The 23380-nt window shown below is 37.4% G+C and overlaps 4 protein-coding genes across 6 annotated transcripts; 2 read left to right on the forward strand and 2 right to left on the reverse strand.

The window, feature by feature from the left end:
* The first annotated feature begins 3728 nt into the window (after nucleotides 1–3728).
* LOC135794839 (WD repeat-containing protein 13-like) lies at nucleotides 3729–6058 on the forward strand. Its single transcript, XM_065306282.1, has 8 exons — nucleotides 3729–3934; nucleotides 3994–4160; nucleotides 4214–4357; nucleotides 4422–4575; nucleotides 4631–4938; nucleotides 4989–5164; nucleotides 5232–5350; nucleotides 5405–6058. The coding sequence occupies exons 1-8, from the start codon at nucleotides 3853–3855 to the stop codon at nucleotides 5596–5598; spliced, it is 1344 nt and encodes a 447-aa protein (XP_065162354.1). The 5' UTR covers nucleotides 3729–3852; the 3' UTR covers nucleotides 5599–6058.
* LOC135794836 (uncharacterized) lies at nucleotides 5609–19187 on the reverse strand. 3 transcript variants are annotated; one of them, XM_065306278.1, is made up of 13 exons: nucleotides 18391–19186; nucleotides 14099–14205; nucleotides 13289–13315; nucleotides 12966–13188; nucleotides 12585–12880; nucleotides 12305–12438; nucleotides 12052–12229; nucleotides 11818–11990; nucleotides 9096–11738; nucleotides 7736–8978; nucleotides 7391–7673; nucleotides 7123–7242; nucleotides 5609–6895 (listed from the first exon to the last, which is right to left on the reverse strand). In XM_065306278.1, exons 1-13 carry the CDS (start codon nucleotides 18488–18490, stop codon nucleotides 6219–6221), a joined length of 6204 nt encoding a protein of 2067 aa, XP_065162350.1. In that variant the 5' UTR covers nucleotides 18491–19186; the 3' UTR covers nucleotides 5609–6218. The 3 variants fall into 3 exon arrangements, with proteins under 3 accessions (XP_065162350.1, XP_065162352.1, XP_065162351.1); XM_065306280.1 differs by lacking the exon at nucleotides 7123–7242 and having other exon boundaries at nucleotides 18391–19187; XM_065306279.1 differs by lacking the exon at nucleotides 13289–13315.
* A 550-nt stretch (nucleotides 19188–19737) lies between these two features.
* LOC135794564 (DNA-binding protein SMUBP-2) lies at nucleotides 19738–20142 on the forward strand. The gene has a single exon (XM_065305877.1). It carries the CDS (start codon nucleotides 19738–19740, stop codon nucleotides 20140–20142), a length of 405 nt encoding a protein of 134 aa, XP_065161949.1.
* Nucleotides 20143–20153: 11 nt separating this feature from the next.
* LOC135794838 (transmembrane protein 104 homolog) lies at nucleotides 20154–22645 on the reverse strand. Its single transcript, XM_065306281.1, has 3 exons — nucleotides 22354–22645; nucleotides 22087–22299; nucleotides 20154–21845 (listed from the first exon to the last, which is right to left on the reverse strand). The coding sequence occupies exons 1-3, from the start codon at nucleotides 22396–22398 to the stop codon at nucleotides 20628–20630; spliced, it is 1476 nt and encodes a 491-aa protein (XP_065162353.1). The 5' UTR covers nucleotides 22399–22645; the 3' UTR covers nucleotides 20154–20627.
* Between the last annotated feature and the right edge of the window lie 735 nt (nucleotides 22646–23380).

A 23380-nucleotide genomic window follows, 5' to 3' on the forward strand; every position in this document is an offset into this window, starting at 1 on the left:
ATAGTTTTGCAACACAACATAGTTTTGCACATTTATCTCCCAATGCACATTTTCAGTAACATATAAAAGCCAAAGAAAAACGCTTTAATCTTTCAAAAAAATCGCTGTTGAACGATTCAAGTAAAACCATTGCAAATCAATGCATCGGTTCGTCTAATCCGATGTGCATAGTCATTTCGACTATTAGATCTTATCAGTAGGTACACCTACTGATTTGACTTGCCACAGCTTTATATCCAACGTACCTAATTATAAAGCTTTTTATTTTACTTATATGTAAAATTATAAAAATATGAATAAATATATCTTCCTAAAAACCACTAGTTAATCAGTATTATTATTATTATTCCTCGTTTTCTACGTCATTCCTTAAATTCATTGATTTTATATAATCAACAATTGGTATTGGACTTACGACACTCAATTTAAACGAGAGAACAAATTGAAAATCAACAACGGTTGGGTTTAATTTAAATTCACGTATTATCAGTGGGTGTGACGTAATACATCCAATTGGGAACCAATTTATCGAGGTATAATCTTTCCTGGTAATTGTACTATTGTAACTATAACAAAACACCCACCTGATAAATTTTGAACTAACCAGTAATACCGTGTATTTGAAACCAACAAATAGAATCAGAACTTGTGTAATTGTTGACTGAGTGGTTACAACTAACAAACGCTTCCTAATAGATTACCAACTCTTCTACATCGCTCAAAAAATAAATACACATTGAAAACATCTGAATAATACCAGGTTATTGTTTTCTAAACAAAGAAGCATATCCGTAAATTTGTGGTTGCTCGTGTTTTCGTGTGGTGTGTGGTATGTATTAATATCCAGACACCTGAACCTGCCGTATGTTGCCGTACATACGCCAATGGCACGCGTTGAAAAGCGTGTTTCCACCGTTGCACATGGGGCACACAATCGACGACGACGACTGCGACGACCGTCATAGAAAATCAAGCAGCCATAAAGCCTTGCCTTAGCATTGAACGTCGCGAACATGTCATCTGTCTAAAACATTCGCGTGGCATTTCTAGAAATGCAGGACGATGTTTTTTGCAAGCGGTAAACTTTCTCACTAAACATCGTGACCACCTCGACAATAAAAGAATTCACATTTACTAACACGTGAAATCGACTTGATCGTGTGGTACGTGTGTGTAAACTCATTTTTGTTTAATCAAGTTTACTTTCAGCAAATTTAACAAATTGCACTCTCATAAGAATTCAAATTTAATTATTTTTTTTTAAATTTTATGGTAATTTTAACAAAGTTAAAATCACAAATATTTGTATATTATTTATTCTAACGTACAGGAGAAAGAAGAAAATAATTAGCAACGAATATTGCGGCTATTGTTGCCAGCACACGCGCCATCCAAAAACTCGAAACCTTCAAAGTCGAGCCGAATTGCTGTTATTGGAATTACCTGGTAAACTAAATTTCTAACACCAAATTCGTGTCAACACGATGTTGACATCTGAAACGGACGTTATTACATCTTACAATACAATTGTTTTGGGCAATCAAACAAAAATAGGAGCACACAATACAACAGGGCCGCGCGTGGCAGAGAACAAAAGAGTTTCGAATGATCAAAGCCAATAGGCAAATGAATTTGATAATTTTAGGGGTGTTCTGAATCAGATCAGATTAACGGATTGATTTGAAGTTACTGTAAGCACATAACTCCTTCGGTGTGGATTATGACAAACAAGCCGCGGTAATATAACGCGGAATTAAAGATTATGACTTGATTTGATAACCAAAAATTGCCATTGAAACAGAAGGAAATTACGCAGAGATTATCGTCACATAACATCCATTCATACTGGATGCTGTGTGTTACAATATCTGCGCCTTTGTTTAATTATTGAAGTGACTTAACCAGATAAATTTCGTAAGCAATAATACATTCATAGAACAATAGTTTATGTATATCAAGTTCCTTGTTTACGGGTGTGATGGAAATACTGTTTTTCAATCTGAACGGAATATTGGAATATAAGCGCAGATATTAGTTGAAAATAGCACAACTGCACTAAGTAATAGACAGGATTGTGGGATGGTCATTGTTATGACTCCTACGCACAATGTAAATACATCTTTGTTTGCCATTTCGTTTGAGACTTGTAAAAACCAAATAAGATCGTAATATACTTGGCAAATGAATGTTGTTTATAACAAATAAATTCTTTCACGTTAATTTAAAGACACACCAACGAATCTATCATTAAACGATTGCAACTGAAACTCAAATTGTGTTTAAATCAATTGAATTAACATTATGCATTCATGTCAATTAACAATGAGTTGGATGCATAACAGTTATGCAATGTATTCACTTGTAAACTACCAATTAGCAATTGCACTACAATCTAGTATTATTCAATTCAATTCTGAATGTTATGACGTGGAGAAAAGCAATGGATAACTTCACTTAGTCAAAAAAGCGATTTTAGCTATTGCTTCTACCAAATCTACTCATCGTCAAGTGAATTAAATTTTATATGCCTACTTGGAAGAAGTGAGAACAAAGCGATGAAAGTCATATTAAGATTATTCTGACAAGATGTCATTTTTCTAGAAGAATATTAAAGTACAAAAGTAGTATGAGTATTAGAAATACTTTTAATTGACCTAAGTTAGATACAACTTTTTCTTTATCTATATAGGTACTCTTGAGTCCCTTGTTTGGTTACCTGGCGGCGAATTGTAATCGGCGAAATGTAGTGTACCTACTCTGCCTTGTATTATATACAATGTACTTGTATAATTTGTATTTTTAGCATTGGATTCAGTATCGTCTTAAACGGAAAATAATTCGTATTTTCCTATCAAATTAATAGCTTTGTACATTTTGAAATGATTAGAAAGGGCTTATCAATATTTCACCCTATTAAAACAACAGCGCATATGTATTGAAACTAGTTATTTTTTTATTTTTTTGACTTCCTCCTATAACACGCCAGTTCTTAGACACAAATAGTGATACAATGTATACGGAGGGCCAAGCCGAGAGTAAAGTACTTTACTTACGGGCATTATCTACGGGGCGGAGCTTGCATCTGCACATTTGCCTATGATGCAGCTCATGCAGCATTAGACGCCAGTCCAACAAGTCAAAACATGCGCTGTTGCTGTTCGTGTACGCACGACTACATACCGACTATCTAACAACTGGCACCGATAAGTGCGCTTAGAATTTAATGCAAATATGTGCATTTTAACGTCATCTTGGCTTAATGTATAGAATTATTGATAGATCCTTTGCTATTTACCAACAAGTAAATAATTTTGGGGTACACGGTATTTCGACGTGGACAGTTTGCCCCGAAACGTTTTTCCACGAACGTTTCTCCGCGAGACAATTCGCCGCCAGATAAATAAACAAACGACTCATCTGAAAATCTAAAATCATATTATTACTGATTTCAATCAACTACATTAACAGCTATTAGTCTACTGAAAACTGATGAAAATATATTCGAAATACATCCACTAACCCAATGTATGTAAAAGATTCAAGATTGAATGCATATAATAAGTTTAATATTCTCTTATATTCCGCGGAATGGTTAGATAGAAACATGAGTCGCTTATTTATTTATCTGGCGGCGAATTCTCTGCAAATAAGTCTTGCGGCAAATTATTTGCGAAGAAACGTTTCGCGTAGAGACATCTCGCGGCGAATAAACTGAATTGTTGACGGCGAACTGTTGGGTTCCGTCACAATAACACAAAAGGTAAATAACAGGAAAATAAAAGATAACATAGTTCAGGGTCTTGAAAAATCCTCTCAATGTTTTGATCATCCAGAAGTATAGAATTTTTGATAATGACGACTACGCTTCAACAACAAGTCTTTGCTTTGGATGCAAAGTACAATGCACATAGAGCCAAACAAAGCCCTAATTATCGTAAGTTTTACCTACATTCATCAACAAATCAGAATAATTAAATAAAGAATTATTGCCAGGTACCCTTTATATTAGAAGACGTTGTCAGTTACTTAGGGACACTGATAGGGATGTAGATCAATGGAAACAATACTTACGCTTAAGATCTACATTATTACAGCAAAGATATGGTGCAAATATTGCAGTAAATGAAGAGTTCAATTCTTTTAAAAAGACCATTTCAAAGGTAAATTTTTGAAAATGAAATGTTGTTCTATAGAATCATATCCCCAATTTTAGAGTTCTTCAGTAGGCAGCTGGAAAGCATCACCAAGTGGACATGTTATTCCAACAATACATGCTGAAGCATCAAAAGCTATTGTTGGTGGTAATACATTAACAGATAATTATGCTTTTAAAGGTGTGCATCATATTTTTGACCAGGTATGTCAGTAATCAAAGTATTAATCTGGACTCTAAGTGTTATTTATCTTCAACAAATTTTAAGCATACTGCAGCTGTACCAATGATTAAATTTGCCAACAATGATAGAACTCTCCTTTGCTGTTCATCAGTAGATGCAAGTTTATCAATCTGTGATGTATCCTTACAACCACCAAAGGTTGTTACTATGTTAAAAGGGCACCAGCAGACTGTAACCAGTAAGTAATACAGAGCATATATAGGTTTTGTTATAAATTGTATGTAATTGACCAGGCTTTGATTGGTCAATCAACAATGATTTAATTGTGAGCTCTTCCATGGATTGCACATTAAGGATGTGGGACTCAGCTAGTGGCAAATGCTTACGTACGATTCAAGATCCGAACGAAGCACAATTATTATGCTGCATATTTCAGCAAATGAATAACAACTTAGTAATTGTTGGGAATAGCATTGGACAGATGAGAGTTGTAAATATATCAACTGGAATATTCACACCCAATAAATGCATTGTTGGTGGCAATGTGTTAAGCTTAGCTTCACAGACAAATGGAAAAATAGTGTGGGCGGGCAATGATAGAGTAAGTATATATAATAATGCAAAGATTGGAATACACACGATTGTTTGCAGGGTGAAATCGTGTCAACAATTTGTGATATCAATGGGAATCTGCAATGCACCCGGAAATTAAGTTTAGGCGCATGTTGTTCAGTCACGAGTCTAAGTTATCGGGCATGGATCAGTCGTGAAGCCAGAGATCCGACATTGCTAATTAATTGTAGCAACAACGCTATCTGTCTCTTTCGGTAATTAACAAATCAATTTTTCTTCATCATGTATTGCATTGTAAATGTATTAATAATTATTTTGCAGGATTATTAATAAGGACGGAGAACTGAAATTAAAACGAAAATTCGAGAATAGACATCAGAAACATCTGGTTAGGTCAATATTCTGTCCAATTATGTCATTTAGGCAAGGTGCATGTATTGGTAAGTGAGTTGTTCTTAGTATTCTTTAGGTGATTAATTTATTGATCTCTGCAGTTACCGGCAGTGAAGACGGAAGCGTTTATTTCTTGGATATTGAGCGGACAGATGGCAAAGCGTGCGTGAATACATTGCAAGGCCATGCATGCGCTGTTCTGGGCGTTTCTTTTAATTATGATGAATCACTGTTGGCAACCAGTGATTTGGAAGGATTGGTGATAGTGTGGAAGCGATCGGACGTTAAAAGCTAACTGCAACATATTTTGGTATTTATAATTATTTATAATATAAGTATATTATACATCTACAACTACAAAGATTCAACCGATCACATTTTGTATTAGTACTAACCTCTTGTACTACAAATCTACATAATAGGGTATAATATATAATTATTTCATTCATTAGAGGGGGAAGGTACGATTAGAAAATTTGTAATCAACGACACCGTACACATTAAAATACTGATTAGATCAGCCTACAAATTCCATTAATACGGACAAGACAGGACGTACATTTGTGTAAAATTGATTAAATTGGTTGCTTTAATCATATTGATTTTTTCTATTGGCTTAGTGTTAACTTCATCGTTATGAGAAGTAAAAATAAAATCATGTCAAATGTTCGCTTGATCACTAAGTATTCTTCCGTGTTCTTTATGTATATTTGATTAATTGTTAGATATCACAATAGATAAGAAATTAATATTAACTTCACTGTAAAAATTCCCAAATGATCACAATTGAAAACGTTAGTACCAGCTTGCTATATGCCTCGTCCCTACACTCGGGTACGGTTATTCCCGAAACTCCTAATACTTTTGAATTTAGCACATCTGAGCGAGGTTATCCATAAGTGCGGAAAGTACCTCTTACTCGCTGACCTCGGAGACATTCTTGCGCTCCAATGTACATGACTCGATGCCACTATCTTCGTCAGCGCTGTCCAGCAGACTAGCCTCGCCGCGCACAACTTCGATTCGACTCTTATCCACATGCCCATTAAGATCATTCTTGATCAACTTCGACATTGGTTTGTACGGTAGCGCTTCGAAGGATACGTTGCTCTTGCTATCCACATTCGTCGATGTATCGACCTGTTGGACGACAAAGCGACTTTTTCCGAAGGTGGTGAAGGTCGGAATCTGTCGCGGCATTAGCGGTACCTCAGGGGACTCTACAGAGAACGACTTCGATTTGGTGAAGGCATTCGGACTCGGGGGCAGATCAAGTTTCAATCGGTTGCGCGTATGCCGCAGCCCGCCTATTTCGTTATTGCCAACGTTGACGTTCTTGTTTGCAGCGAGTTGCGCTAACGTTTTCAAGGGGAGTATTTGCCGATTCGGACGTACATAATCAGATGAATCGCTCATGCTGCCCGGCGTAATGTCCTCCACGCCGCTGTCCGGAGTCACGTTATCGTTGTTCTTCGTCAAATCGGACCAATCGCAATGTTTGCCGGGGAAAAATTGTGATGTGGCCGAGCCAAGCATATCGAATGGTTTGGCAGACGAACTTATGTAAAAGTCGTCATCTAAAGTAGAAGACCCTATAACCAGAGACAAATTATCAAACTTTTTCAATAAAAGTCAATATATGGGTGCAATTTTACTGAACTAATCAGTGATTTCTATACTTGAGAAAACAATGTGTTTCAACCCATGTGTTGTCTCAAGTTTTAACAAATAATTTAAAGCAGGGAAAATAATAAATCTTGAGAAATCCCTGATTTAAATTAGTGTGTGTATATAAAATAATAAATATGTGTTATGATACCTGTAAAATCGTAACTTATATGCTGGTTATGTATGAGATTTAAATCACTAGAACTAGCAGTCTCATGATAATCTGATGTACCAGGCAAAAACGGATCTGAATTCCTATCTAAATCCCAATCTACCAAACAAAACAAATCACATTCAATGTAAATGGTTATTTAGTATTAATGTAGACGTAACGTGCATATCACCATCAAATTCACATCTTATCGTTATTTATGTCATGCATTAAATCACAATAATAAATCTCTCAAGAATTGTCTCACCTATATAACTAGAATCTTTCCATAAGTCATAGTTATTTACAACCGTTGACTCCGGTTCCCTAGGATATTCATACACACAGTGATACTTCTGTTTCTTGAACGACACGCCTCGATTTTTCTTCATGTTGCTATCCAAAGATTTCTCCGGCGAACGCAACGCTGACTTTGTTGGAGTGGCGAATTTATCCCATGCGGAGGGAACGAACTCAATACCATCACCATCTTCATCACTACAGCTACTCGTGTCTTCATCGTCCATTAATTCAATTTCCTTTGTAGCTTCCTGTGTGTAAGGATATTAACATTAATTAGATATAAGTAAATAGAGTAGTCAGCACAACATACAGCTTGTGGTGCAGCCTGTAATGCCTTAACCGATGCCTCGTGTTCGCCTTCTTTCCAAATAAATTCCCCACTCGAACTGGATCTAGTGTCTGAACCGCTGTCCCAATCATGCTCGTCGCCGAGATCGTTGCTCTCGCTGAACGACGTCGTCATCATTTGAACGTCGCCGGGTCCCGAAAATCGAATATCACCCAACGGGCAATAATCTTCGTCGTCAAAACTATTATTCCCATTGACGTTTTCATACTCGACTCCCTCCGATTCATCGCCAGCGACGCTCTCATAAACGCGATCGTCTTCAACTGCATCGTTCACGTACGCTGGTACCTCGTACGAATCATTGGCGTATAAAACCTTGCCGCTGCAAATATCCGGCTGTTGCGATTCAATGCAATCGTAGATATCATCTGTTTGTATACAGCTGAGCGTATTCTTAACATTCATTTCCTTCTCGTAAGCATCTCCCTGCATTTTAAACATAACCGGCTCAGGTCGTATTTCAACATAATCGTAAAGATTTAAAGAATTATCGGCATGCGGTGGCACTTCAGGGCATTTTGTGAGTGAAGCCTCTATGTGTTTCCACGGTCTATCTTCAGGCGAGTTAAGCGGCGCTACGTTTTGCAGAGCAAAACAAACAGTGTCATTAGCAGTCAAATATTCAGAACTGTTTGGTTGCTCGTCTGTATTTGAGACACGGTGTAGCGAAGCGTTCCGTTCATTGTCGATAAATTCCTGAATGACTACTTTGGGAGACGGCATTTGCTCGAACGCTTGCGGCGCCTTCTCGCGTGTATCTACTTTAATTACGGTCACATCAATACTGGATGGCATGCTATCAAAGTTTTCACTTTCGCTGGGCGTCATTGCAGCCTGCTGCATGTCGCAATCGTTATCAGAATTTACATGGGGTCCAGATGATGATGAGTCACTAAGCATCAGCGCGAGATCGACTGCATCATTTACAATTTCTCTTATGCATTGCTCGTTCTCTTCCAGTCTGCGTTTTCTTTCTTCGATTTCCTGCAATTGTTTTTCGTTACATTGAAGTTCTTCAAGATTAAACAACGTATCATTGGAACAACAAGAGTCTTGACTAGGTGTATGTCTATTCTGGGTTCCCTTATGGGGACTTTCCATTAACCTAGGACTGTGAGTATCTTCTTCGAGCGATGCGGGACCCAATCCAGCTTCCGACCAATCGCTATCGCTGTCACTGCCGCCCAAGTCTGTGTTAATTGTGCTAAAATTACCAAAAAATAATTTCATGTTATAAAAATGAAATGAGTCATGATATGTTCACAAAATAAATATAAGCGACTCATAATTTTCATGCCGGTCGTTGTAAAAAAAAACTTACCAATGAGGTGTACTTTGGCCTGAATTTAAATATTCGCTAAAGCTTTCTTCTGGAATTGGTGATAATGGCATATTAAAGCAATTATATCGAAGGAACACTTCATTGCGATCGGTTGTTTCGTACTCGCCGTCCGCTTCCTCGCTTTGTTCACACGCGGCTTTCTGTGCTTGTGGCAACTTGATCATCAATTCATTCCGAATGGCGGCCATGACTTCATCGTCCATACTAAAACGTATGTAACTATCGTCTTTCTGCGACGTATCGATTTCTCCCTGCAGATCATCATCATTGTTATCTTGAGGATGTAAGTACCAACCGCCGGAGTTCTCTGACTCCCAATAACCCGGATTGTTGTAACATTCAACGTCGTCCTGCATATGCAAATGAATATCGCTCGGATCGACGTCCTTAACAAACGTCTCGTTTTCATTCAAAACGATATCATCCGGATTGAATGAATCATTTAAATTCGTATTTGTGGTTTCTATATCACTTTGAATGTGATCAACTGCTAATGGTAACATCCGCGCCGTTTTAACATCGACCTGCTTAACAAATGTTGCATTCGCTTCCTTCTCGATAAATGTTTTACCAAATGTAGTATCGTTCACAGTTTTATCATTTTCTTTCACAAATGTAGCATTCGAGGCTAGTTCCTTCTGTCCTGTGGTATTGGTATCACTACATTCGGGCACTACTTCGTTAAGTTCATTCTGTTTGTCTTCCGTAAACAGCAAACTCATAGGCTCTTCAGAGTAATCATCAAACTCATGCTGTTCATCAAAACTCTTACCCAGAAAGTTGTCCCAAGTTTCTAATGAATATTTTAAGTCGGCTTTTCTAGCATCGGTTGTCGCTTGAGTTGAGGTTGAATCATTATCGGCAGATCGTAATGTCGATACCTTTAGTCGATTGGGACAAGGTGTACTTGTCAACATATCCATGCTAGTCAATGCACCAGGCAAAACCATTTCCCGTTCATCACTCATACATTCACCGGTATTGGAATCTTCATAAACCAATATTTCATTGTTAAGAAAATCTTGTGTCGTTGAAATCGTATGATTCCCAGTCGGCGCCTGTTTTTGAATCGTAGTATCAAACGAGTTATCATTAAGCACACTTTGAAGTGTTTCAATTTGCGCTTTGTGATCATGTTTATCACATTTTAACACACCATCATCGTGATTACCGTTTTGAACTACGTTAGTGAATGTATAATTTGGCACAGTCTCTGTAATTTCGTCGGCATTTCTTACAATTACCGGTTTGTCACAGCAATACGTGCGATCCGACAAAGTGAGTTCGTCGGCGGATTCTGAGTTTTGTTGCGACATCGGTGTAAAGAAGTCCTCCGTTTCATCATCAAGCGACTCCGACAGCGCTTCTTTCTTTGGTGATGATTCGTTGCATGAATTTTCATTCGAGTCTTCTTCTAGTAAGGTGTCGATTACGAGAAGGCTCTTCACCTTCATCGGCTGATCCGATGCGCTTGTATTGTCCGTAATTTCGTCCGTATCCGTAACCGTGTGCGTATTTGCCGTAACGTATTCGTCGCTCTCCGAGGTTTCGCCCTTAACTAAATCCGCGTGAACGTCATTGATTTCGACATCAGGTACTTTTTCGTTTGCCACTTCTTCGATTACTTCAACTTGTAAATATTCATCTTCAGGATCATACTTGGCAATAATATAATCCATCAACTCTATGTTATTTTCAATAATTTCCGACAATTTCGGAATTTCCCGTTTCGAGATTTCGTTCGTATTGTAAACAATATCTGGTAAAGGATCCTGAATGTCGTCTTGGTAATTAATTATTTTGTTCAGTTCGAGGGTGCGCAAGGGACTAATTGTGACTACATTGTATACATTAAATATTTGATTTGGTGGCTCAATGGCAGACGGATTGTTCAGATCTTCAAGCAGTTTCGATGGTGAGGACAATGCGCTCTGTGATTGTGAGTCAGGTACGAACAGCAGACTATCCCTGCGCTCCTCTTGCAGCTTCTTCAGTTCCTCTTCGAATGTATTCTGTACACTCAGCAAATTACCCTCACTGCCAAAGGTTAAACTAACGTTCTCGAGATTTTGTTTTGGTACTGCGTATCTCACGTTTTTGTAGTTAATACTTGGCAGCGGCGTCTCCGAATCACTCTCAGAACAATCTATGTGCGTCAGAACCATCAAATCGGCAACCGAGCGTGACTTCTGCCGTACCTTTTCAGTGTACAGTCCACGCTCGACTTTTCTCTTCCAATTCTCGTCCTCTGTTTCACTCTCACTGCTTGTCCTCATGGTGCTGCTGGTTAACGGGCCTAACTTAAATCTCAACTCGGGTTGCGCGGCAGTAGCGTTGGACAGATTTGAATCATTATCCTGAATATCATTAAAAAGATTTGGTGTCCACGATTCGTCGAGATTGTCGAAAGAATCTAAACCACTATTCCACTGCGTCAAGTGAGTATCAAACTTAACATTAGGTTTAAAGCTATCCCAGCGTCGATCAAAGTCCGGCAAAGAGTCGTACGTAACTTCCGTTGAATTCTTGTGCACATTTACTAGATCTTCTATCATTGGGTAAACTTGATTAATGGTTGGACGCAATTCACTATTAGACCAGCAGAGTTGCATTAAGCGGTACCTAGCATAACAAACCCAAGTTAGTAACATGGTGTCATGATTATGCAAATCATCAATATGCGCATTCGCACGCTACTTACATATAATCGGTGAATAGTACATTTGTTTTTGGTTTGGCAAGCCGCACGTGAGGTGGTCCCAGAACTCTCGATACGACTTCATCATCTGTCAGCTCAGCGTACGGTTGTGCGCCGCATTCGTAAACTTCCCAGAAACACACACCCAATGACCAAATATTGCTACATTGAGTCACCTGCAGCAAACAGTAGATTAGAAATGCATACGCGCAACACGGGGTCGTCAAATATACGAACGTTTTTCGTTTGTATCGTTGTTGCCGTGCATGTCACGCTTTCTGGAGCGCACCATCTAATTGGTACGTTCTCTGTTCCATCATAGTAATCTTCTGGATAATCTATTGTGTTGCAGCCGTAATCGCCAAGCTTCAGATCTAACGTGTCGGTGAGCCTACAGTTTCTAGTTGCTAAATCGCTGCAAAGCACATCAATGCCACACGGTTACGAAAATACATATTAATGAATCAAATACGAAACTAATTTTACTCACAGATGCATAATGTTAGCGGAGTGAAGATGTTTTAATGCAGACGTTAAATGGTAGCACCACCGCAGAGGTAGGTCACTGTTTAGAAAAGATTCTCGAGAAGTCGTTTGTTTCTTAAGGAAACATTTTACATCGCCCTGTAAATGAATTCAAACATATCCATTATAAATTGTCTCCGTGATATAAATAATAATTGTACTCAGTGACATTGATACAAAATCATTATTCTATTTTTAAGACATACGAAGTTGATACGTAACCCAAATATTAGATAGTTTCGCACCTGGTTTGTATACTCTTGTAGAAGCAACAGTGGCACAGTGTCCAAACTTCTGCCCAACAACAAAAGTATATTTGGGTGCGGTGTACATCGATAAATCGAAGCGTCGTGTAGGAACAAAATGCGTTGTCGCGTCGATGCACTGGCTTCTAAAATTCGCACGACAACCGGCTTCCAAGCGTCCTTGTCAGTGCTGTCGAAGCCTTGTGCGGTTCCTTCCACGACGCGCCCAAACCAACCCTTGCCCAGCTCACGAATATACTTCAAGCGGGTTCTGGGAAATTCCACTTCGCCTTTCCCTATTGCAAGAACATCGAACAATCACAATCTAATTGCTATGAATTATTTATCGTGAACAGTGTGAATAGTTAAAAGATGACATACCAAACCACGATCGGACGTCGATATTCTCGTACGTCCAATCATCCTCGCTATGCACCAAAATCTCTTGTTGTGAGAAAACATTTGGTTGAATATGCGCATCGTTTGTTAAAGGATTAAAAATTGTAAATTCGTTACGATTATTTGTTGTCGACGCTAATGGATTAATGTGGCCATGGTCTAGGTTGCTTGGCACATTTTCGACCACAACTGTATTTTGGAATTCCTACAAGAGAAACATTGTGATCATTAGCATAAAAGTTGACATTGATGGTTAATATCGGACTTAATCAAGATAGTTTTAAGTACGTAATAATGAAAATTACCTGTTCGCTTTTCTCGTAAGGTTTGCCCTGGGTTAGAATGAAATTTAGTACATACAAAAATTGTTAGTTATATTAATATAGAAGAAATTCTAAAATAGGTGCGATGGTGCTATTTACATTAACAAATTTGCAAATTGCAGCATTTCCGCATTGGCAGTATTTAATTACATGAGCCAAGATTGTTTAAACTAACAGCTTTTCCCATCGACCTTATGTTACATGAGTTTATAGTTTCCGTGTTTCAGTTCACATTTTATGAAGTAAAAATTACGTTTTCAACACAAAGCGTCTCAAACAATATTTTCTATAACACGCGCCGCGGTAAATCTCTTTGTCATTTCGTTCTTCGGCTTAGAAAATTGTAGCAGATTATTCGCGGTGTATTGCTCTCGATTTCCCGTTAGATTGCAGGCAAAGTAGGATGTGCAAGTGTCGACTGGAACTTAAAACGAGATTTGTATACGCGAAATTGAATTAGCGGTCGCGCGAGCAAAGGAGGAAACGATTAGTGCGTCTGGCAGGAGTGGTTGATGGGAATTATGAGCCCGTCTTTCACAGTTAAGCGCTGGCGTGCACACACCGCATTGTTGAGCGCTTCGTGGGGAAAGACATCGATGGAACGGTATCACTTAATGCCTCTGTTAAACTAGCATTAATGAGAGAGATGCGAGCTCGCGAGCGTAGACCACAAGCTTGTGGCGGAATGAAAGACGCTTATCAAAAACCGTACACTTGGGTCGATGGGAATATCCAAGCCATTATTAATTAAGATTTGAGCCACGAATTAGTTGATAGAAATTTTAATCCTACCTTAAATCCATCCTTCCTTTGGCAACACATACAGCCCGCAAGGCAGACTACTCCACATATTGTGAGGAGGATTGCAATGAGACCAGTTAAAAACTGAGTGTGGCCATCTGAAACAACAAGAATGACATCTTAATTTTGTAATATTTAACAATACAATAAAATTACATTTTGACATGCACACGGATTCATATAACATGAGTATTTTATTTATTTGTGAATGAAGTACGATTCAGTATGTCACAAAGGATTTACTCAACTTTTGAAGAAAAAAATTGAATAAAGTGGTTACACAGTCACTGTGCATCCAAGCGCGCACATCTTTCTTGCCTTATTCTTATCCTCTGTTTGTTCAATACCGTTCGCATTGAAAAACGAATCTAATATACTGCTCGAATGAACAGAAGTCAGTAGTTACGAGTTGCAATATTCCTTCAAAAAATTCAATTAAAACTTTCTACGAACGGCTCAGAATATAAGCTCCAGCATTTTGCGTCCATAAAACTGGATCACAGCTTCATCTTAATCGGGGAAATAGGTACCTACACAAATCAATATCAATTTGCCTGATTGCTTTTTATTTGATATGATGGAAATAAATACCAGAATTCATGAGCTCATCAATTGTGAGTTATGGCCCGCTTCGTATATCGCTAGATTTAATTTGCTAAGAGCTCGTTATGCCTAATGTTATAATTGCGGCTCGTGAAAACGAATGCAAACGCAACTTACCGCACTCGTGCATTAACGTTTATTCCATGATTACGGGCATTTTCTTTCATTGGCTCTAATTAATAATTCATTTTCTAATTATGTTTGTTTCATTATTCACTGAGCAAATAACTCGGGGAAAGCGCAGACGCATCAAAGCAGAATGAACGGCACGAAAGTAATTAAAGTTGCAAATAAAGATGGATCCAACACGTCTCACACACTAAATGACATATATAAATAAATATAATATATAATGTGGCGTAAGCAAAACTAATTACATACTAAAACTTTATAAGCCTTAAAAAATATTTTGAAGAGTTTCATGTGTACGATTAAGTTGAGTTTTTGAACAAATATCCAACGCCGTTTATGTTTCACCGTCAAAGTAGTGTTAAAAGTATATAATGTTATATAAATTTAATTTAAAAGGATTTTCGGACTTCAAAAGTAACTTACAATACTAGAGTTGCTTTCGGATGTATTGAAACTAATACTGACTTAAAAAAAAGTGGTTATTTAATTCTTATCTATTAATTTACATAATAAAATGTAAATAATCGTTCCCCTAATTGATTATTAATAATCATAACACATTGTGTAAACATTGTTTAAAGAATGTTTAAACATTGCCTCTCAAAGTACAGCGATGAATAAGTCTCGTTGTAAATGGTTTTGACTATATTTCATTACAAAAATCATCAGCATGACTCATTGGCGTAAATTAATCTGTAAATGTTGAATCAGCCATTCAACATTGCCTGTGACGAAGGAAAGCAGTTTCGCGCTGTATGAGAACGTTTATACTTCAAGGTTGCTGCATTGCAACCAATTGCAAACACTTTCGTTTTAAATAAAAACATGTCTACATTAATACGATTTTATTGCCGTGTTCATTGTAAAATTCGCAACTATCAAATAAAAAGCAGTAAACGGACAATGCTTTCCAACTCCGAATATCTTACATACCGAACAAAACGTTGGAATGTATAATAAGATAATCAACAACAAAATAATCATCAAAAAGTATAATCGGTTTAGTCAATTAGTGGTTAATTAATCTTCATGTCGAAATAAGTGAGTGTTGTTATATCATTTTGTATCGCGCTGAATACTAAAATATTCATGAGCAATTAGTAACTAATTGTGAATTCTATGTGCGATTAGAAAATACATTGTGAAGTAATGAGACAAACATTTTCTCAAATTTGCTTTCATTATATAGCGGCGCACTTACAAGTTGCAACTATTCGTTGAGATATTCAAGTCAAACTGTACGAGTATTGTGAGTGCGTTGTGAAGCTCGCGTTTTGAAACGATTTCGCCTCATTTTCAGTACGATGGAGTACCGACATTAAACGAAAGCAAAACGGATGACTCATCCGATCGTTTAAAATAAAATAAACATTTATTTCATTGCAACTACGTCGTAATTACTAAATTTATAATTACAAGTGTACAATTTCGCTGCACTCATTTGAGCTAACTTGCATCGATGTTGTGAAACTTGCATTTCGAAAAGTGCGTTTAATCATAAAAATTGTGAGTCATTAAGTAAATTAGAGGAAAGAAACGCTGCAAATAACCTGAGCCTATAACCCCTACCTGATTTTTATTGAAATCAACTTCAAAACAAACTTATATTTAGAAATAAACTGCGTGTTCTTGAAATAAATATTTTCATGATTTTTTTCGGTAAGATTAATCAAATCAAAATGAGCGAGATTTCCTGTAAACAAACCAATTCAATAATATTTTGTTTGACATTATTATCACACATTTGTGCTTCTATTCGATCTAGATTAAAAATGTATTACATACATATTTTAAGTCACGACCCCAACCTTACACAAATTTACCCCAAGACGCGCATACACCAAATTAAATTTTCATGAAATTTTACACATCTACAAAAGCAGTGAATTACGGAAAAAAACATCCTCTATATTATCTTCTTCCAGTCGTCTGTCGTCTGTTCGTGATAACCAACATAATACGCAAATACCAGTTTAGACAAAGAGTTTCATGTTTATCCTCTCTTTCGATTATACGAATGAACGCAAACAAAACAATAAATTGTTAGAAATTGCAAACATATCGAAGCCTGTAATCTAAACATATGCATAGCTTGCTTGCGCAACGATTTAATTGTACGACAGTTTACTTTTCCAAAGTAAAACTTGTTACATGCTCTCACATTCACATGACCTTCTTGCACGTCTGATTCTTTATTGTTTTGCATACATTTTGCCATTTTTGCAAGTTGCCGAGTTGCCAAGGAGTTGCAAAATATCCAATGAAGTGTGTAATTAATTAGCATGTGAACATCTGACTGAATTGTCTGTATGTCTTATGTATATATATTCATTAATACTTATCCTAGTGTTATTAACAGAACGTCAAACTGTCTACACCCAAGGATTTTGATGGCTCATAATTACATATGTTGTTAACGCAGTTCAAATCATTTAATAGTTGGTCAATACAGTTGGACAAATATTTTACAATGATATATCACTGTTTATGTATTTATCTAAATCGGAAGATATTGTGGTAAATCGTAGAATTCCTTGCCGCAGTTCTACGTACTCGTATCTTTTGGAAAACTGCTGTTCGTAATACTGGGAATGTCGGAAATAGTTTTCCTCACATCCGGCCCGGAGGTACCGACGGTTTGCATAGTTCTGATAAGACGACTGAAATGGTTTCTAGTGTGTGTACATGAATTGTTTAAGAATTTCATTGAAATCAAAGGAATAGGTACACTCTATTTCATTGAACGTTAGTTGAAACTTTTGCTGTGATAGTTTACACATGAGACTTTACGTAGGGTGCAGCTATAATAATTTGTCGTTGAAACCGCTCAAATGAATATTACACAAATTGTAAATTTTAAATGTATATGGATCGTTGAAAATTAAAATGTTTGCAACAAATTGATGATCCACATTACTTAAAATAAAACGAACTTATGACAAGCCTTTATATTTAATGCAGCAATAGAAAATAAAACACTGATGTATCCAGATTAACTTTCTTCGTTGAAGTAACTTTTAGTTACTAGCTAATTCTTTAACCATGTGCCATGCGAAATCATCAAAGTAAAAAACTTATTACAATTGATAATGACAAGGTAAATAAAATAAAAGTGGTAAGTGACCATGAACTAAGTTACTTAATAGTACAACTGAACCACGATAAGCACCCAAAACAATCTCCTATTTAGATGCTTGTATGAATATAATCTATCTGTAGTTGATATGTACAAAAATGCACGCTACATCATAATGAATACAAAAAAGTGCAATGGCAGAATCAAACATATGTTTAGCTCAATATTATCCGAGTGTGAATGGTATAAATTTGTTATTGCAATATAACCTGCGTATAAAATATAGGTGCATACTCGTATTACATTGATGTATTGATGATGCGTATTGAAGTGATCTTGTTTGCTTTGTTCTGTTATTCAAGTGCCAGTGTCGTCCACGGTCCACTACTCTATCCATTCTTATTCATGTGGGATTAGCGTTTAAAGAGTACACAAATGGGTGCATGCACATGTTAACAAAAGGAAGCCCTACCTCCATAAGTATGGTCCAATCCAATCGGTAATCCATTACATAACTCCAGAAACAATAGTGAAACTAAACAACACACCAATTTCCATATTGCTCTTTCCATAATATCATACAATCAGAAAGTATGCGCGTGCTCAACAGCCGAATGACCGCATTGATAATATTTCTACCAAATAACGGGAGTAGTAAAGCTGTGATCGTCAACCCAACGTAAACTTCGACGCCAATTGTTGATTTTGCGGAATGAGAGCGTTTTCTCAATATTGTTGCGTTATCGACGGCCTCACTTTCGGCTGATTTTGGCAGCGGCCGGACGAAATTTACAACGCGCGCACACACTCACAAACGCGGGGACGAGCCCAGCGCTAAACCGAGAGACAAAGTGGTCCAACTCGCTGGGTTACACTTATGCAATAATAAAGTCGCAGACACCACTGGATAAAAAGCGATTCACTTAACGCGAATTTATTTAAGAGCTCCACGATGGATGGAGCTGCGTGAAGGCGGGTATCACACGGCGATGTGCATCGTACTTGCGGTCACATTTTATTCTGCTTCTCGGGATCGCCGCAATTGATCGTAGCCGACATGGTTTTAGGACGTCGACGAGACAATCGACTAGCGTGTAGCACTCGCTCTTTGCAGTCTAGGCATACCTCGTAAAAGCCGAATACGTCGAGCAGACCATCTCGATGGTGTAATGCGTATACCGACTGTAATGACAGACGACTCAAGAACTATGCGAGACAGACAAGGCAAGACCCGACGTTCGCCTAGAACCAGAGAACAGCAGGCAGCCCGGTGTGCGGCGAATTGAATTAGATGGAGATGTGACCATGAGGTTTACGGATATTCGAGAGAGAGAGAGAAAGGCTACAAGGAAAGCAATCGGACAGGTTTTGCCATCTGTTTACACATTTTAGAGGTGATTTTGAATAATATTTTGAATCATATTTACCCTTACCCTGTTTTACTCTGTTAATTTGCACTCGCAGGTTATTTAAATTAGAAACATTTAAACTAATTGTTACATTGTGTTTGTGTTTCAACGTGAAATTTTAGCAGTGTTATGGGTTCACCAGAAATTGTTTTCAAGTACCATTAATTTCCGCTAGATGTGGAGCTGAATGATGGTAAAGGTATAAACTGCATATAACTGCAAATATTATATTTATTTTGAAAGTTGCAACAACTATCTGATTTATACGATTAATTTCTGATACCAGATAATTTGTTGCTAAATTAAACAGTGTTGATAATTCACCATATTCTTATCTTTGTAGTCTTATTTAAATCATAAGTGAAATCTAACCTTATATTCTAGCACCTTTATTATTTACAATCGCAAAAATGTCTACGATAACAAAAACAGTGCCAACAGAAGACAAACTAAAGAACAAAGCAAAAGAGCTGAATAAAGCAGTCTCGGGAAGCAGCGATTTGGACACGGTCTTGAACAACATCAAAAAAGTCGATAACACATGTGCATTTGCTAAATGCAAGTCAAAGACAGCTGACTTTGCAATCACCTGCAAATTTTGCAATAGGAGATTTTGCACCTCACACGGCTTGCCGGAAATTCACGGCTGTGGCGAGGCAGTGCGCCGTGAAGAACGCCGGAAATTCGTACATCCTGATATCAAGTTTAATCAGGAGAAGCATGAAAAGGCATCAACAAAATTAAGTATGAAACTGAAACAAATGCAACTTGAGAGGAAGGCTAAACCTGGTGGTAGTAGTAATAAGAAGAAATAATAAAGTATATATTACATGTACAGATATATTTATTACTATCTTTACTAAAATTATTTTCATGGAGTGAATCACATTTAACATACATTATATGTTCATGAAGTGAAAAAATATATCTCTTGTTTAGAATAATTTATACTAAAATCATTACAAATTCCCACTTCCTATCTTTCAACTTTGTACCTTTGAACAAATGAAAGTACTTCACTAGGTTATGGATCGTTTTCTATTTAAAAAAATATTTGTTCACACTTGAAAATGTGTTATTTATGTACATAAATAAATCAATATTGATTCCCATGGAATTCTGCTAAAATAATTCTGTATATCTCTTAAATTTCTACTTATAGTCAATTCAGCCTTAATGTAAATTAAGATGATGTAAGTTACATCTGAGGCAAAACAAAAAAAACCTTAAGGTTTTTCAAAACGAGAAAAGAAAATAAAAGTAATGTTAGTATACTTAAACTGAATTATCATAGTCAATTCTAAGCCGAAAATAAATTAATCGAGACTAAAACAACACAAATCAAAGACCAACAAATGACGAAATAAATCCAAGCAACATTCCTGAATGGACTCGCATATTTATTCCTAACATTCGCACCTATATCTCTCCTGCAATACTTTCTCGCTTGCAATACCAGCATAGCCGGAATGATATACTGAATACAGGTGCCCGCATACGACCCCGTAAACTCCACCAAGCGACCTAAATCATGCGTGGACAACGCTACGGCGATCGGTGGTGCGATAGCTAACGTCGGGAACGTTAATCTCTTCACAACAAACCCGTATTGATCCATTAGCAGTGGATCCAAAAATAATGTCTTCAAATTATTCTGCAACGTGATTGCCACAATGGGGAAGCTGGTCGATAAAGTAAAAATTGGAAACATGCCCAAAAAATATAGCAGCATCTCCATAAATAGCGATAACGTCTGATCACCACTTGGAACAAAGTTTAACGTGTACAAATCGTTCAATTCGCGGAATGCAAATACACCCGTCAAAGATAACAATAAATAAAATGTGCAGATCAAACCATAGTCCATGGCGAGCTGTTTCAGTACATATTGTTTGTCATTGAAGGGCGCAATGAGGCCGGGTAACGAGTGATGGCACATGAAGCTGTAGACGCTCGCGCCGATAAGCGCCGGAAGACCATGAAACGTAAACATCGCCGGCTGATGATCGGCGTTCTGACCGTGGTATAGTCGCAAGCTTGCCATCGCTATCATTATGGAGAAGGCAGACCAGCGCATTGTAGTAGTCGCCAGTTGGAAGTACTTCGTTTTCTGTACATCAAAATAGGTGAATGGACACACTAACAATGCGAAAATGCCGACGCAAATTCGATACAAGTCAACTTTGGATATTTCGTTATTGAAGCAGTCTATGTTGAACTCATCTTCGAAGTTGGTCGCATTATCTTCCGTGTGATTGTTGGGACACAATAAATCGCTCATTGACTTGGATATTGCTGTAGTGTATATTGCCAAATCACCATAGAGATAGATGCAGAGGGAAGCAAAGAACAGAATCCTGCCCACTTTGTTAAAATATAAACCAGCCATTTGGCCCATTTCTACTGATTGGTTCAGACTGAAATACCGTCGCATATTGCGATTACCACTATTGATAATCGCTGTTTGTTCATTTGTTTCTTCACTTTCGGATTCCGAATCCCTTGCTGCTTCACTTTCCTACAAATCGAATAACTTAATATTCATGTTTATATTTATTCGCTGTCTAAAGAACAAAAGTAAAATAAAAATACAAAGTGCCATTGCACAACAACAACAATCTAAACAAAGTTATGGCTTGATCAACTCATTTGCTACCCTCAAGGATTATAAAGCCTTTACAAAGTATTTTCAGATAGAAGAAGCAAAATGATGTTTTGATTATAACTATTTGCTTAGAAACATGAACTAAGATACATACCCCATCAATTTTATGTGATTGCAGCTTTCTTATCTGTATTGTAGCATTAGCAACAGCCATGGTTTCAATTACAAAAGTAACAGTAATGAAACCAACAAAGGCCAAGAATATAATTAATACTGTGCTGAGCAACCATCCTGCTTTTGCAAACACTGATGGAAGTGTCAGGGCTCCAGTCCCAACAATTAAATTAAATACATATATCAATCCCACCTGAAATTGTTCTTAAATGCAAATTATGTTTTCGACAGTAAATTAAGAACTCACCCATGATGAATATTCACCGTGAGTGTCGGCACTTGGCGTGGGCATTTTGATTTTAATGTTTTCACTTCCGTTCTGTAACCGTACATCGAACTATCGCGTAATATTTATTGGTAATGTTAACAGTATTAACATTATTATGCAGTCTTATCAGTTTTCAAATAACAATACGATGAACAATACGTGTACACTGGCCTTGGCAGCAAAAATGAATGACATGCTCAATATTTTTTTACATTTTATAGTTAACAGCAGCCCCCTGTCACTTAAATGCGAGAAAGACACAAGAGTTAGCATGTGTGTCGCAAAATTTTAGTACCTCTGGGTGGCGCTGGTAGTTTAGTTGCACGACAGCTGTATACCGTTTGTGTTGCTATCAAATGGCTAAACTACGCAACTATATTGTAACCGTTGCAATATACTTCTCAGTAAATATACGCTCCCTGCAAATACCGACATCATTGAGTCGTTCTCTGTAACACGGAGTTGAAGAGGGCTGGTTCTAACTCTCGATCTCTTCTTTGTTTTAGTAATCGCTTTCGAGTTCCGATCGGAGTCATGAGGTAAATTTGAATGCGAATTTGATTCGCTTCGTCGGTTGACTTCCGATTTAAAATAAAATAAATAATGCTCTTGTCGAAGTGTTGCAACGCATAAAATACTGGTAAGATATTATTACTTGCTTCTTTTATACACTCGTGTTCGTAATACATATGTCTTATTAATCATTTCGCACGAACGGCGCGGCGCACAAACTTTAGCGGGGCATGTAGAGATGTAGAATTAAATTCTCCGTCGGGTTGTACTTGTCTGTTGCAGGAATTCGACCTGCAACCCACGAAGATTGGCATAAAAAAGGTGATTTATCGCTTTGTCACCTTTTTTCGTGAAATATTTGTATTTTTACGGGTTTGTACGCGATCTTGGCGGCTGAGTAACTTCAGTTCAGCCTCGAAAGACGCGAATTAAATTCTCCGTCGGGTTGTAGGTATTTGTTAGCGGTAGAAGTGACTCGTGTTTTGGGCACCGT

This window comes from Atheta coriaria, unplaced genomic scaffold (genome assembly GCF_025399875.1).
Source record: "Atheta coriaria isolate IRGN ID8LTWV9N9 unplaced genomic scaffold, Caltech_Dcor_3.1 hic_scaffold_6_pilon, whole genome shotgun sequence".
NCBI classification, from domain to species: Eukaryota; Metazoa; Arthropoda; class Insecta; order Coleoptera; family Staphylinidae; genus Dalotia; species Dalotia coriaria.

Excerpts from the sequence above, each read along its gene's own strand:
- LOC135794838 (XM_065306281.1), bottom strand. The coding sequence starts at position 22,398 with ATGCCCACGCCAAGTGCCGACACTCACGGTGAATATTCATCATGG. Across the intron at positions 22,300-22,353 it reads ACGGTGAATATTCATCATGG|GTGGGATTGATATATGTATT; the intron begins GTGAGTTCTTAA and ends GAACAATTTCAG. Across the intron at positions 21,846-22,086 it reads AATCACATAAAATTGATGGG|GAAAGTGAAGCAGCAAGGGA; the intron begins GTATGTATCTTA and ends TTCGATTTGTAG.
- LOC135794839 (XM_065306282.1), top strand. The coding sequence starts at position 3,853 with ATGACGACTACGCTTCAACAACAAGTCTTTGCTTTGGATGCAAAGTAC. Across the intron at positions 4,939-4,988 it reads TGTGGGCGGGCAATGATAGA|GGTGAAATCGTGTCAACAAT; the intron begins GTAAGTATATAT and ends GATTGTTTGCAG. Across the intron at positions 5,351-5,404 it reads TAGGCAAGGTGCATGTATTG|TTACCGGCAGTGAAGACGGA; the intron begins GTAAGTGAGTTG and ends TGATCTCTGCAG.
- LOC135794564 (XM_065305877.1), top strand. The coding sequence starts at position 19,738 with ATGTCTACGATAACAAAAACAGTGCCAACAGAAGACAAACTAAAGAAC.
- LOC135794836 (XM_065306278.1), bottom strand. The coding sequence starts at position 18,490 with ATGGAAAGAGCAATATGGAAATTGGTGTGTTGTTTAGTTTCACTATTG. Across the intron at positions 7,674-7,735 it reads TACAGGCTGCACCACAAGCT|GAAGCTACAAAGGAAATTGA; the intron begins GTATGTTGTGCT and ends CCTTACACACAG. Across the intron at positions 6,896-7,122 it reads TATAAGTTACGATTTTACAG|GGTCTTCTACTTTAGATGAC; the intron begins GTATCATAACAC and ends CTCTGGTTATAG.